We start from the raw sequence: 15,514 nt of genomic DNA, 5'->3' as shown, positions 1-15,514 counted from the left end.
AGATGTCAAATTCAACACGACAATCGGTGCCTTGGCAATATTCGGTTCTTGTGCCTTATCCTCTCTGGTAAAACTCAGTCGTAAAGAATCTCTTCAGGATCAGTTCTAGCCCAAATCTTGAAGCCCAAGGATGTAGTTTGCCTGTTATTTATTGTTGAATGGAGCTAGTCTTGTCTCTGTATTGACACATCTCATCAATACATGCATCTTCGCGAGGCTGGATGGTCAATCATGCCTCTCTGACACCTTATAAAAAAGGTCAAAGCTTCCAGAATGTGTCTCTTTTCTCCTCTTCAGCTATTGTCAAATTGTTAACAAATTGTAGAAATGCGAGTAATAACTGGAATCTATTTCGACTCATTACACCCGCTACTAGTTCATAGTAGGTTTCTGCTTCTCAATATTGTTTTGCAGAGCTCCTTTTTACTAGTCCCATGCTACGAAACATACCAATGACTTGCTCAATCTCTTTCTTAGTTGTGCATTTAGTGGCACCAGACCTCTGTGTGGAATATAGATTGGTATTTTCTACAAAATTCTCTCGTGTTTTGTCACTCACGAATCAAAAAGTAACTCATGAAAAAGTACTCGTGTGGTGTATCAATAGCAGCACCTACTATAGTTGTACATCAGGGCCATCGAATGTTGAGTTGGCATGGTTAAAATGTTTCTTTTGACATTTATTTTCCTGGCCGACTTTGAGATGAGTTTTCATCAGTCTCACAGCGAGCATCAGGTGCATTCTGAACTTCAGCTTCACCCTCATGAACTTTCCTAGAATAATAACAATAAGGAAACTGCATAAATCTAGAAGCTTATAAAGCTAAAGTTTAGCCTGTAATTCATCATTAATTACTACAGGTGGATTAGCCTAGGTTCATATTCAAATCGCATCGTTAGTGGGTAACAGTTTCGAACAGACCTAGTAAAAAATATTCCGTGTTTTGTGGCAAGCCAAATTATGTTAATATAATAACCATAGTAAATACCTGATCTGCTCCGTGGGGTAATTCATAATCTTCATCATCGTCACTTTCCTCAAGGATCTCTCCATCACCACTTTCGTCACAATTTAATTAATCAAGCAAGTCATCTACAAAAATTCGTTGGGACATTTTGGAGTCTTTGTAGTATTTGTTATTCTGTTATGTGTTAAAATTATAAAAAGAATAATGTAAATTACATGTAGTTACAACTTACTGACTCCATGCCTTCATCAACAATGAAAACATTAATAACACTCCAATGAAAAATGTGCTATGTAACAAAGTGAGCACTGATGCCCAATGTTACCCTGGTGTAACAGTGATATTTATAACACTTTTTCCTGATTATACCCTATAAATCGCTAATAAAAGTGCATCCACCATATTCAACAACATTTAATGAGCCTATAAATGCCAGAAAAAATATATTTTACCCAAATTCTAGAAGTTTTATATCTTCAGTGTGATCACAGGTTTTCCATTTTTGAGATAAAAGTCACATGAAAGTTCAAAATGGCGTATCAAGGTCACATGACTTTTTCAGCCAATCAAATCATATATCAATGTCGTAGCACATGCTCTGAACTTGGGCCTATTGCAGTATTGAGTAATTATAGTGAGAGCTTTAGCTTTAATACGCTATGAAAAAGTTTAATACCCAATATGAATATGAAGTATTTTTCAATATGGGTAAGATTTTTTTATAACAATCATGCGTACAATTTAGTGAAGTTTTAAAAGTTGTTAAAACTCAAATTTTAGTATGTCATAATATAACATCTTAACTATTTAAATCATTAATATTTTTAAAATCGGTCTGTTGTTCCATGATATACTGACTATTTTGTGACTTCTTGTCAGAATGCAAGACTTGTAGACTTACGATGTGAATGTCGCAAGTTCTATTCCAGTGCCATGTGGATTTTTTATTGCAAGATTTTAATCGCAATAACTGGAAACAAAAACAAACCCGGAGATTTATATATATATATATACCATTGAATGTATATATATTACATATATATAATAAAATATACATGTATGTGTTTGTATATATATTACATGTGTATATATAGGTATATATGCATGTGTGTGTATATATTACATGTGTGTGTATGTATTACATCTGTATAAATACATAAAAAAATTTACCAATTGCTTGCCAATATTTTACCGATCTATACTTCTCTTGGAATTTACAGATCTAAGCCTGCGATTTGAACAAGACGAGGATGATGCGCCGAAACCAACAGAAAGCAGCGAACAAAGACAGGGTCTGTCTGAAAGTCACCCAACAGGGCTCGGTTAGTTATATTTTTATGAAAAACATATTAATCCTAAAGAGAAACTTCAGATGTGATTTAATTACAGTTACCTTTTGAGCAATTTGAGCTCAAGTGCCAGCACATTACGAATAGCTCTAGTTATGATGGCTTGCTTCCACTATAGTTGCTTACACTAGGTGGCTCGCTTCCACCTGTGGCTGTCATTATTGGAGGAAGTGCAACTGCAGTTTCTGCTATGTTCGAGTTACAAACACCACAAAATGGTGCTTGGGAGAATTTGCACAATAAGGTCATCACAAGTACATGTTTAGCTTTATGCTAATATGAAGTGTTGTGTTGGCAACAGTGAAAATACATATTCGGCCGCATTTGAGTTTACAGTACAAAATTATATCTATATATATCATATATGTTTAGTATATATATACTATATATGTATTTTTATATACTATATGCCGTAAAAACCTGTATTTGACTGCCACCTTTATTTGAACACCACCTTTATTTGAACGTCACCTCTAATGAAGCGATACGACAAAAAAGGTTAAAAAATAGTGCCATGGAGTTCAAATAAATTTTTGACGGCGTATACTATATATAGTATTACTATCATATAGTAGTAGTGTATAGTAGTATACTGTGTATACATATATATCATATAACTATATATATAATTATTGATATATATACATGTAGCTATATAATATAAATAAATATATATATTACATAACATCAGTATGTCATTTACACATGTAATATATTACATGTAATTTATGCATGTAACATACAGATACTTATATATATTTATACGGTATATATATATATATATATATATATATATATATATATATATATATATGCATTAGGTTATTACTTTGTAAAGTAATCTCTTTGTGCCGCCTATTTCATTCTGTGGTATTAAGTTTTTTTAAAGAATAGAGAAAGCATAATATTATTATGCTTTATTAGTTATCTTGAGGTGTTGACTGATGTTCTAAAAAAAGAATCAAGGAGATTGATCCACTAGAAGCTGAGATATAGACAGCCAAACACAGGTCTACCTAATAAAGAATCAGAGGAAAACCCTTCGAAAATCCCGAAAACTGTGACGTATAAAATCGACTTAATGGTCATGTGCCGGAGTTGCGCACCCTTACCGCCGTTATGTTTTGCAGAGCTCCTTTTTACTAGTCCCATGCTACGAAACATACCAATGACTTGCTCAATCTCTTTCTTAGTTGTGCATTTAGTGGCACCAGACCTCTGTGTGGAATATAGATTGGTATTTTCTACAAAATTCTCTCGTGTTTTGTCACTCACGAATCAAAAAGTAACTCATGAAAAAGTACTCGTGTGGTGTATCAATAGCAGCACCTACTATAGTTGTACATCAGGGCCATCGAATGTTGAGTTGGCATGGTTAAAATGTTTCTTTTGACATTTATTTTCCTGGCCGACTTTGAGATGAGTTTTCATCAGTCTCACAGCGAGCATCAGGTGCATTCTGAACTTCAGCTTCACCCTCATGAACTTTCCTAGAATAATAACAATAAGGAAACTGCATAAATCTAGAAGCTTATAAAGCTAAAGTTTAGCCTGTAATTCATCATTAATTACTACAGGTGGATTAGCCTAGGTTCATATTCAAATCGCATCGTTAGTGGGTAACAGTTTCGAACAGACCTAGTAAAAAATATTCCGTGTTTTGTGGCAAGCCAAATTATGTTAATATAATAACCATAGTAAATACCTGATCTGCTCCGTGGGGTAATTCATAATCTTCATCATCGTCACTTTCCTCAAGGATCTCTCCATCACCACTTTCGTCACAATTTAATTAATCAAGCAAGTCATCTACAAAAATTCGTTGGGACATTTTGGAGTCTTTGTAGTATTTGTTATTCTGTTATGTGTTAAAATTATAAAAAGAATAATGTAAATTACATGTAGTTACAACTTACTGACTCCATGCCTTCATCAACAATGAAAACATTAATAACACTCCAATGAAAAATGTGCTATGTAACAAAGTGAGCACTGATGCCCAATGTTACCCTGGTGTAACAGTGATATTTATAACACTTTTTCCTGATTATACCCTATAAATCGCTAATAAAAGTGCATCCACCATATTCAACAACATTTAATGAGCCTATAAATGCCAGAAAAAATATATTTTACCCAAATTCTAGAAGTTTTATATCTTCAGTGTGATCACAGGTTTTCCATTTTTGAGATAAAAGTCACATGAAAGTTCAAAATGGCGTATCAAGGTCACATGACTGTTTCAGCCAATCAAATCATATATCAATGTCGTAGCACATGCTCTGAACTTGGGCCTATTGCAGTATTGAGTAATTATAGTGAGAGCTTTAGCTTTAATACGCTATGAAAAAGTTTAATACCCAATATGAATATGAAGTATTTTTCAATATGGGTAAGATTTTTTTATAACAATCATGCGTACAATTTAGTGAAGTTTTAAAAGTTGTTAAAACTCAAATTTTAGTATGTCATAATATAACATCTTAACTATTTAAATCATTAATATTTTTAAAATCGGTCTGTTGTTCCATGATATACTGACTATTTTGTGACTTCTTGTCAGAATGCAAGACTTGTAGACTTACGATGTGAATGTCGCAAGTTCTATTCCAGTGCCATGTGGATTTTTTATTGCAAGATTTTAATCGCAATAACTGGAAACAAAAACAAACCCGGAGATTTATATATATATATATATACCATTGAATGTATATATATTACATATATATAATAAAATATACATGTATGTGTTTGTATATATATTACATGTGTATATATAGGTATATATGCATGTGTGTGTATATATTACATGTGTGTGTATGTATTACATCTGTATAAATACATAAAAAAATTTACCAATTGCTTGCCAATATTTTACCGATCTATACTTCTCTTGGAATTTACAGATCTAAGCCTGCGATTTGAACAAGACGAGGATGATGCGCCGAAACCAACAGAAAGCAGCGAACAAAGACAGGGTCTGTCTGAAAGTCACCCAACAGGGCTCGGTTAGTTATATTTTTATGAAAAACATATTAATCCTAAAGAGAAACTTCAGATGTGATTTAATTACAGTTACCTTTTGAGCAATTTGAGCTCAAGTGCCAGCACATTACGAATAGCTCTAGTTATGATGGCTTGCTTCCACTATAGTTGCTTACACTAGGTGGCTCGCTTCCACCTGTGGCTGTCATTATTGGAGGAAGTGCAACTGCAGTTTCTGCTATGTTCGAGTTACAAACACCACAAAATGGTGCTTGGGAGAATTTGCACAATAAGGTCATCACAAGTACATGTTTAGCTTTATGCTAATATGAAGTGTTGTGTTGGCAACAGTGAAAATACATATTCGGCCGCATTTGAGTTTACAGTACAAAATTATATCTATATATATCATATATGTTTAGTATATATATACTATATATGTATTTTTATATACTATATGCCGTAAAAACCTGTATTTGACTGCCACCTTTATTTGAACACCACCTTTATTTGAACGTCACCTCTAATGAAGCGATACGACAAAAAAGGTTAAAAAATAGTGCCATGGAGTTCAAATAAATTTTTGACGGCGTATACTATATATAGTATTACTATCATATAGTAGTAGTGTATAGTAGTATACTGTGTATACATATATATCATATAACTATATATATAATTATTGATATATATACATGTAGCTATATAATATAAATAAATATATATATTACATAACATCAGTATGTCATTTACACATGTAATATATTACATGTAATTTATGCATGTAACATACAGATACTTATATATATTTATACGGTATATATATATATATATATATATATATATATATATATATATATATATATATATATATATATATGCATTAGGTTATTACTTTGTAAAGTAATCTCTTTGTGCCGCCTATTTCATTCTGTGGTATTAAGTTTTTTTAAAGAATAGAGAAAGCATAATATTATTATGCTTTATTAGTTATCTTGAGGTGTTGACTGATGTTCTAAAAAAAGAATCAAGGAGATTGATCCACTAGAAGCTGAGATATAGACAGCCAAACACAGGTCTACCTAATAAAGAATCAGAGGAAAACCCTTCGAAAATCCCGAAAACTGTGACGTATAAAATCGACTTAATGGTCATGTGCCGGAGTTGCGCACCCTTACCGCCGTTATGTATAATGATTGTTTTGGCTACGAGATGTGAAACGCTTCTCGCGATAGTAAATAATTTACATACTAGCTCTGGTTTCTCAGGAAAATCATCCAAACATTGTGTGGTAAAGGCATTTGCCCACAACTCCTCGCCATGATTTTTTAAAGCAGAAGAGCAGATTTTGACTATTGTGCTTCAAATTTTATCTCGATCTCCACGGATATGCTCCGAAGATCATCTGTTCAACGAACGGCCCGTGTATAGTCTATATGCGATATCCGCGAGTTGCAGTTTGTTTACAATAAGAAATAGGAATGGGACTTTTTGTTCCTTCATCATTTTTCTACTGTGTATCTACTGCAGCATTCTTCTACTGTGTATCTACTGCAGCATTCAGTTGATTTTCATGATTATCGTCACTATTAACAGACTGGAAGTTCACTACAGCCTTAATCTTAAAAAGACTAACTTGACCGTGCTGCTCTTGCTATAAGAAAAGAAAACGATAACTTTTGCTTTGATTTTTCCATTGATCTATTATCTTATCTATGATTATTTTTTATGATTTATATAATATTCATAATGCATATTATACAAAATAATAATATAACTGCGTATAGAATAAATGATGTAACTAATATAATTTGTAGAAAATTTCAAATGATAACCGAGATCGATGATTGATTTAATTGATTCTATTTATTAGCTATAGTTAAAAAATCTGAACAACGCTAAAGATGAGTCTGAATAGGGAAGCTAAGTAGGAGAACAACAAAACTGAGCTGAACTAGCAAGATAGCGAAATGTTGCGAAATAATAGATGCGTGTAATTATTTTATGCTAAAACTAATCTACACGTCAGAGGGACTGGTTCGGAATTCTAGGAACGATGATTGTTAGGCCCAATTTGATTGTTCTATACTTCCAGGGATTAAACCAATTAAAACGCCGTGATTGTTATAGGAGAGCGCATTAGTTGGCTTAATTGACCAATGGCACACAAGTCGATTTCATACGTCATATATTGATGATTACCAAAACACTTTTGTTTTTTGGTAGACCTGTGTTTGGCTGGCTATATCTCAGCTTCTGGTTGGTCAATCTCCTTGATTCTTTTTTAGAACATCAGTCAACACCTCAAGATGAATAATAAAGCATAATAATATTATGCTTTCTCTATTCTTTAAAGCCTGGTCTAATTCATAACAAAATTATTTCCGCTTTCCTTAGTTGTAAACAATTTTAAGCTGTCATTAAAATAACCTTGTCATCCTAGCTGGTTATCATAGCTGAGTTAACATACTGAGACCACACCTTGCTCTATTTTTTTCTCATTATCATAGCATTTACTCTGCTACACTATTACCATTTTTCTTGTTTCTCATGATGAGATTGTATTCGTTAGAAGGTTTGTGGTGATTAACACACAGCCTACCTTTTGTAGCATGCTCTATCATCAAGCACTTTTACCTGCTGCGGTAAGGTGGTTTATACATGGCTGCTTTACAAACCCAAATCCCTGTCCATCTCACCACAAGCTTTTATTTTTATAACCCCTGCGCACAGTCATCATGGATGTTCTTTAAAAAGTTTACTTCATTCCAATCCTCATTACTTGAAGATATCCGGTCATGTATGAAAATTTATTCTCGTACATTTGGCGGTTTCCTTTTGTATTTGGTTTTTGCACTAACAATTATTATAGCCATAGTGACCTGATTTTGTTACAGCAATTGCTAATTTCTGTTAAAACCATTTTAAGTGGAACTTTTTTGGCAGTGCTTGTGTTGGGCGGAGCTTGTGCTGGGAGTTTCAGCTCAGAGGAGCTTGTGCTGGATGTTCAAGCTAAGAGGAGCTTGTGCTGGGCCGAGTTTTTATTAGATGAAACTTGTTTTGAGAGAAACTTGTGCAGCATAGACCATGCTCTGGTCTGAGCTTGAGCTGGATAAAAATCCATTGCGCTTAAGCTTGTGTTTACAGAGCACCTGTTGGATGGGGCTCATTTTAGGAGAAGTTTGGGCTGTGCGGAGCTCTGCCAGCTCTTGTGTAAATTTGATTGGTGAGAAATTGTATATTTTTAGAGCACAAAGTGATCAATGATAATTTTCATGTTGCAGACCATAATCTTGAAAACAACCTAAAATGTTGCTGTGAGAATGTCCTTAAATATTGTTATGGAAACTCTCGAGACAGTTTTTCCATAATAGTTCAGAGCTGCTTCATCTTTTACCATCTGGGGTCGGCAGACTAGCAACAATGAACAATGACTCAGGTGTCCTCTCTACACTATGAGTCAATTATATATGAACTTAATGGCAAATAAAATGGGAGTCACTTTTTTGACTATAAACACGTTCACCTTTGCTAATATGGAGAAATGCATAATATTTACTAGAAATTCAGTGAATGAAGTGGGTAGTATATACTAGTAATTCAGTGAGGGAAATGGGTAATATATACTAGTAATTCAGTGAGTGAAGTGGGTAGTATATACTGGTAATTCAGGGAGGGAAGTGAGTAGTATATACTAATAATTCAGTGAGTGAAGTGGGTAGTATATACTGGTAATTCAGTGAGTGAAGTGGGTAGTATATACTAATAATTCAGTGAATGAAGTGGGTAGTATAAACTAATAATTCAGTGAATGAAGTGGGTAGTATATACTAATAATTCAGTGAGTGAAGTGGGTAGTATAAACTAATAATTCAGTGAGGGAAATGGGTAATATATACTAATAATTCAGTGAATGAAGTGGGTAGTATATACTAATAATTCAGTGAATGAAGTGGGTAGTATATACTAGAAATTCAGTGAGTTTTATAACCTCGTGTTCTCTAAATACTAAAGACTGAATAAAAGCCCTGATATATGGGGTTTCTTTCATACAAACGACTTTTAAATGTAGTCTTTTCTCTGGCTAATTTCCCAAAATTATCTACCTTCAATTTTATGGCTTGTGTATAAGAAACAGTGCTGAAAGGTTTATTGTTGTAATACAATTGAACTTTAATAAGCCAGGTTGTAGATTTGTTCAGTCAATGTATGTTTTCGTTTTTCTCGGACCATTTAAAAATTTTGTTATATACATGTAGTTCTTAGGCAATTGCAAGTCAATTTAATGAATGTTGAAAACTTTGGTAGCTGCATCCAAAATCAATGTTTTCCATAGAATTCTTGTAATCAATCAAACTAGTAGAGCTTTTATTAACATTAACACTACCACATCACAACTATTGATTTTGTAATTACAGGTGTGTGCCATCACAATCAAAGCTTTTGCCAATCAAATCACGGTATAGTGAGTGATTAATTATTCAAAGGAGACGTTTTGTTGATGGTTACAATGTTATTCACTTTGCTCCTTTAGTTTGGATTTAAATGTCAAGTTTTGGTTCCATGTGAGGCTTCTGAAAGGGAAGTTTATCCCTTGTATATATTATATTAGTTGTATTATACTATATCATATATAATATATACTAGAAATTCCACTGTCATACAGCTCACGACCAAAGTGATATTGGAAAAAAAGAAAGGGTACTGATGGTTGAGAAATGCAATATTAGCAGTCAAATGGCACTGCAGCGCAATAGGATAACTGCAATGGTAGCTGTAATGTACTGGGTGTTATTATATACAACAAACAGCAATAATGAAAGGAAAAGATTATATGTTTATATCTCTCCCCCTGCAATAGGAGAAATGCAATATTGGCCAATATTAGAAGTAAAATGCACTGATATTATTAGAATAACCAATATTATTAATATAGTAATACAGCAATAATAGAAAACCAATGCACAATTTTGTTTACATTTCAAAACGCCATAGCTAACAATATCACGAAGTTGTGATCTTTATATAGATTTTTAGAAAATCTGTACTACGTAGTCATTGTTCTGTAGTCATCCAAACTTATAATTAAATATTGTAACAATCTCATAAGAATCATTAGAAAAAATATCATCGTCATTTCCTTTACTTACACTGCGTTGGACATCAGTTAGAATACTTAAGTACTCAAAAGTGTCTAAAATGTCAGTTACTTTGAAATCGGCAAAAATGAAACGATTTCAGTACTCCTACGTTAATTACATAAACCTTCGGCAATTCGACAATGCTGTAGACTGGTGAAATGTGCACGTTATTTTTTCGTGTAATGCACACGACTTAATCGTTCTATTCTCTGTCGCTCGGCGTTTCAATTTCCGGTCCTAATTTTGATAAAAGTAAGGCTTAGCAAGTTTTAATAGCGATTTTCGGCCAAATAAATCTGTCTATTTGTGTATAATCTGTTCAGATGGGTAAGTTTTAAGATACTGTCGACACTTTTCAATGGCCTGGTAATATATTTAAATAGGTTTATATGTGCTTTGTATCGTTATTATACTTAAACGACTCTACAAAACGATGGTTAAATTTGTTGATGAGATTTCGAAACAAGGGTTTGCGACGTTGTTGATGAATAATTTTCGTAAGTTGTGTGCACATGCATTTATCATAAAAACTCTCAAACTTCGCTCCGCTCATTTGGTCGTGGGATTATGTTATATATTTTGAAATATATTATATATTTTGTATATTGGTTATGTTATATCATCGCCTTCATATTCATTCTATATTTGTGTTATCTCCAACCAGTTTTTTATTTATACATCTTCATTATATATTTATACTTTTTGTATATATTTAAAAGTATGATATTCAGAAGCCAATCTGTCTTTGATGAGAGGGCAACCTATATGTTTAGTCACCAAATGATATTCACAATTTTTGACTCAATTAAAACAACAGGACTGGAAACCAAACATAGGTGAAAATCTTTTTTACGTAAACAACCAATTGTTAAAATTTTCTCATGTGCTGCCACTGAACACCAATATAACACTGAATGAGAATTGATAAACCATCATTCACTCACCTGTACGTGGATTAATTATTAAATGAAATATTTTAGGTGCTGACAATTGGATTTCTGCAAGCAGCATAGCCAACTCAATACAGCCATGGCAATCACCAGATGGTGGGTGTTTCTAAAATTTAGTCTATTGTATGATTCAAATGGTATTGTTTTGTGTAAGAACTTTCAAAACATTTTTAAACAACAAATTATTTTATTGCGCTAATAAATGAGAAAATGCGAGGTTTACTTGAAAGAATTCCCAGTTTTTCACTTTACGCATATTTAAAACATCTTAATAGTTCCTTGCTCCATGAAAATGTTTGTCAAAACTGACCAATCAAAGTAAAAACCAAAATGCTGTTTTATAATTATTAAAGATCAGAAAAATATTCTTTAGCTCAAAATCCCAGTCTTCACTATAATAGGAGTGCTGTCTGCTCGTCCACAGCAAGAGTTATAGATCAGGATAAACGATTACATTGTACGAGGTTTGAACTCATCACATTCAGCTCAACAGTCCAACACTCTAAAGGGTTTTCTTTTGTGTAGAATAGAAGTAGATATGTAGAAGTAATGTCTTATACTCATCCTGATGAAGAATCGTTGACTGATTTATTTATGTAAAACCACAGTACTATGAAAAGACTGTTTTTGTTTGTTATGTACTCAGCATAGAAAAACATTCATATGTTAACAAAAAATATAATTTTGTTGATGGGAAGGGTTGGCAAAATCTTTGTATCGAGTGATTTATTTTGAGCGGCTGAACGATCTTCTGATAAATCTGCTGCGTAATTATAATTAATAATTGTTCCGCAAAGTTTTTTGTTTACAATAGAAATATTTAGCTCAAATACATGAAAACTACCAATAAAACAGTGTTCTGTCTCCATGCGTATGGTATCTAGGAAGCGAAGTGACTTCGGATGCCGTGTGACATGTGGCTTAGCTGAACCGAACCAAAACAACCTCCGAACCAAACCTAAGTCGGTTCGGCCCTCCTGTGACCACAGCTTTACACTGTCGCCTTCCAGCTTTCAAAATAATTTTGCAGATCTTTATTCTTTGTACTTTATCTGTGCAACGGATTATTTTTCATGGTACACTAGACTGCCAGGGTAGTAGTATATATAGACACACTAGACTGACAGGGTACTAGTATATATAGACACACTAGACTGACAGGGTACTAGTATATATAGACACACTAGACTGCCAGGGTACTAGTATATATATATAGACACACTATACTGCCAGGGTACTAGTATATATAGACACGCTAGACTGACAGGGTACTAGTATATATAGACACACTAGACTGCCAGGGTAGTAGTATATAAAGACACACTAGACTGACAGGCTACTAGTATATATAGACACACTAGACTGCCAGGGTACTAGTATATATAGACACACTAGACTGCCAGGGTACTAGTATATATAGACACCAGCTAACTCCACACATATATTATGTATATCATGTATATATTGTATATGCATGATATATATATAGATATATATCTGAGTTTATGTAAAACCTGTTTAGGGGCTGGAAAGGAGACTTCCCTACCCATATCACCAAAAACATCAATGCATTCATTGTCTTCGATATATCCTTTACAATTATTGGAAGAACAGGATCCCACTGGTCAGTATCACGCATGTACATCTCAGTTTCACTCACTCACTGTATATTGTGTTTGTGATCATTCTTATTGCATAATCAAACATTCTAGTTCTGATAATTCTGATGCCAATACGTTTTGATTTTTCTCAAACAAGGTCGAATGTTGGTTGTGTGAGACCGTGTAAACTCTGTTTGGACTGATTCCCATGTTTGAATATCGATGGCATGACTATGATGAGAAAATATGTCTTTAAATTATTTTAACCTTTGGTCTACGCCATCAGTTTTTAGGGTTATTTTACAGTATCATTTTCAGATTAATCCTCATATTCTAGTTTTGTTTCTATGATAGCGAGGAGTTGTAGTCTCCTGATCTAAATTACCTGCCCTGTGAACAGCCGATTGTGGTTCATATCTTATTAAAGTCTCCTGTGGTAATAGGAAGGGTGTCCGACCTTAAATTACTTTTTCTGTTAAATCTACTTTTGCAGTCTGACAAATTTTTATCATATTTTTTGTATCTGTGCATAGCCACCAATAACATAAAATTTGTTTTAGTTTACTAAGGTTATCAATGATGTTTGTGAATTTTTAATGTTGAACAATTTTCCAAAGCAATTTGAAAGCAAAAAAATTTTGTTCATCGTTGCCATATGAAACACAGCTAATTAGAGCATATGACCATAGCCCTGTCATTCTTTAAGTCCCAAAAATCACCATATTATGTAAAATGCATAACCGACACTAATAATGGTAAACCTTAATACTAAGAATCATTAAAAATGACTAAATGAATTCAGAAGTTTAACGTCAAAATGTCAAGTTTAATTTAATGATACTGTTGTATACACGCTCACCACGATCTGCACTAAATGGAAGAAGGAAGGTCTCTCATATGTCCTGGCATATATACTTGGGTGTCCATCAGCCAGAAAGGCTGCAGAATCATATAGGCCTGTTTTAGAGGTGTGGGTTCCTAACACTGATCTTGGCGTCCTAGCGATTTTAAACATTTCCAAGTTCCTGAAGCATAGTCAGACCCACGAGAGTCACATGCATATCCAACAGATATTAGATTGGATAGGTGGTAAAAACAAGTGGTAATCTCTACTAAAGTGAGGGCTCTATAAAGTTATTTCACAATAATTAGATCTTACAAAGAGAATATCAGTAAACTATCATTTTTGATCGATTTACTTTTTCAAACATTTCCATTTTTATTGTTACCGTAAGTACAATGTATGTGTGTAGCAGCAATGGTGAATGCCAATCGACGATTGTCAATTGAATGAGCACCTGCCCTCTCTGTCAGTCTATATTTACTAAATTAGTATCTTATTTCACCTTAAGGATGATTTTAAGGACAGTTTATGACCAGAGTTAATACCAGAAGAATCAGACAACTACGGTAGCTTCAACGTTTGATTTTGTGAGCATATGCCTGTTCGAGCATCCTTGAAAACTTTGACCTAATATTGTTATAAGTATTCGATGTTTGCAGGCTAAGAATGCTTCTCGGTATGATGAGCAGGTTTGAGATCCGGTTCACTTATCTCGGGTTCGAGATAAGTGTTTTTGAACAAATTGTCTGCAGAGCCATCCTCTAATCAATAGAGTAACTATCAGATAAAAAGAGACATGGGGAGGATAATTTCCAAATTTGTAGATTAGTCTCTACTATATATTCGTTTGTCCAAAGCCACACTTAGACTACTAGGAGAAAAGATTATCTCGAAGGCTCGAACTCAGGTATCCCATTTTGCAGCCAAGCATGCTACCACCCGCGCCACTTGACCATTTTGTGATATTAAAGAATAATTGTACACATAGTTATTACACCTGATGATCTCTCACGGCGCACAGGGCTGTCAGCATACTAGTGTAGATAAAGAAGATAGCAGTCAAGATCTAAAATTTATTTTAGCATGACTGAGAAGACAACTACCGGTTTCAGTTATGTTCAGATCAAGTGCGTCTGTAGATGTTGTATTTGATAAATAATTTTCTAGATCCGCAACTGCTGCTTTACGATGTTCGTGTAAATATATACACCTTGTACAAAAATTGATGCAATACTCGTAGAAACTTGATGTGTCAACTCAGAACATGTGATGACATAGAATGAACATGATTAGAGTGACCCAGGTTTATGTGTTAGTGACCCAGGGCTATGTTTTAGTGACTCAGCATTATGTGTTAGTGACCCAAGGCTATGTCTTAGTGATTAGTGAGCTCAGGATATCTCTTGGTGAACCAGGGCTATATCTATATAGTGAGCCAGGGCAATATCTAATTGACCCAAGGCTATATCTTGGTGGTCCAGGTCTGTCTTGGTGACCTAAGGCTAGGTTCTAGTGAGCTCAGCAGATCAAAGGTTGCTTACCGGGCCAAGGTTATGTCCTAGTGACAGGTCTATGTCTTGGTGAGTCAGGGCTACATCTTAGGGTTTTGGGGATTCAGGGTTATGCCGCAGTGGGCAAGGACTATGTCTTAGTAAGCTAAAGATGCATAAAGAGTT

At 33.9% G+C, this 15,514-nt stretch overlaps 1 protein-coding gene across 1 annotated transcript in view; it reads left to right on the top strand.

Moving 5' to 3' along the window:
* Positions 1-5,277: 5,277 nt before the first annotated feature.
* The window catches only part of LOC137391500 (uncharacterized), a 35,568-nt gene continuing 25,331 nt past the window's right edge, over positions 5,278-15,514 (top strand). Inside the window, exons 1-4 of the mRNA XM_068077999.1 lie at positions 5,278-5,325; positions 7,914-7,947; positions 11,424-11,489; positions 12,916-13,017. Coding sequence (XP_067934100.1) covers positions 12,960-13,017 — 58 coding nt within the window. The 5' untranslated portion in view covers positions 5,278-5,325; positions 7,914-7,947; positions 11,424-11,489; positions 12,916-12,959. The remainder of the gene's footprint in view (positions 5,326-7,913; positions 7,948-11,423; positions 11,490-12,915; positions 13,018-15,514) is intronic.

The sequence above is a fragment of the Watersipora subatra genome, chromosome 3 (genome assembly GCF_963576615.1).
Source record: "Watersipora subatra chromosome 3, tzWatSuba1.1, whole genome shotgun sequence".
In the NCBI taxonomy this organism is placed as follows: Eukaryota; Metazoa; Bryozoa; class Gymnolaemata; order Cheilostomatida; family Watersiporidae; genus Watersipora; species Watersipora subatra.
Note: the sequence above shows the minus strand (reverse complement) of the source record. Positions and strands in the feature narration are given on the sequence as shown.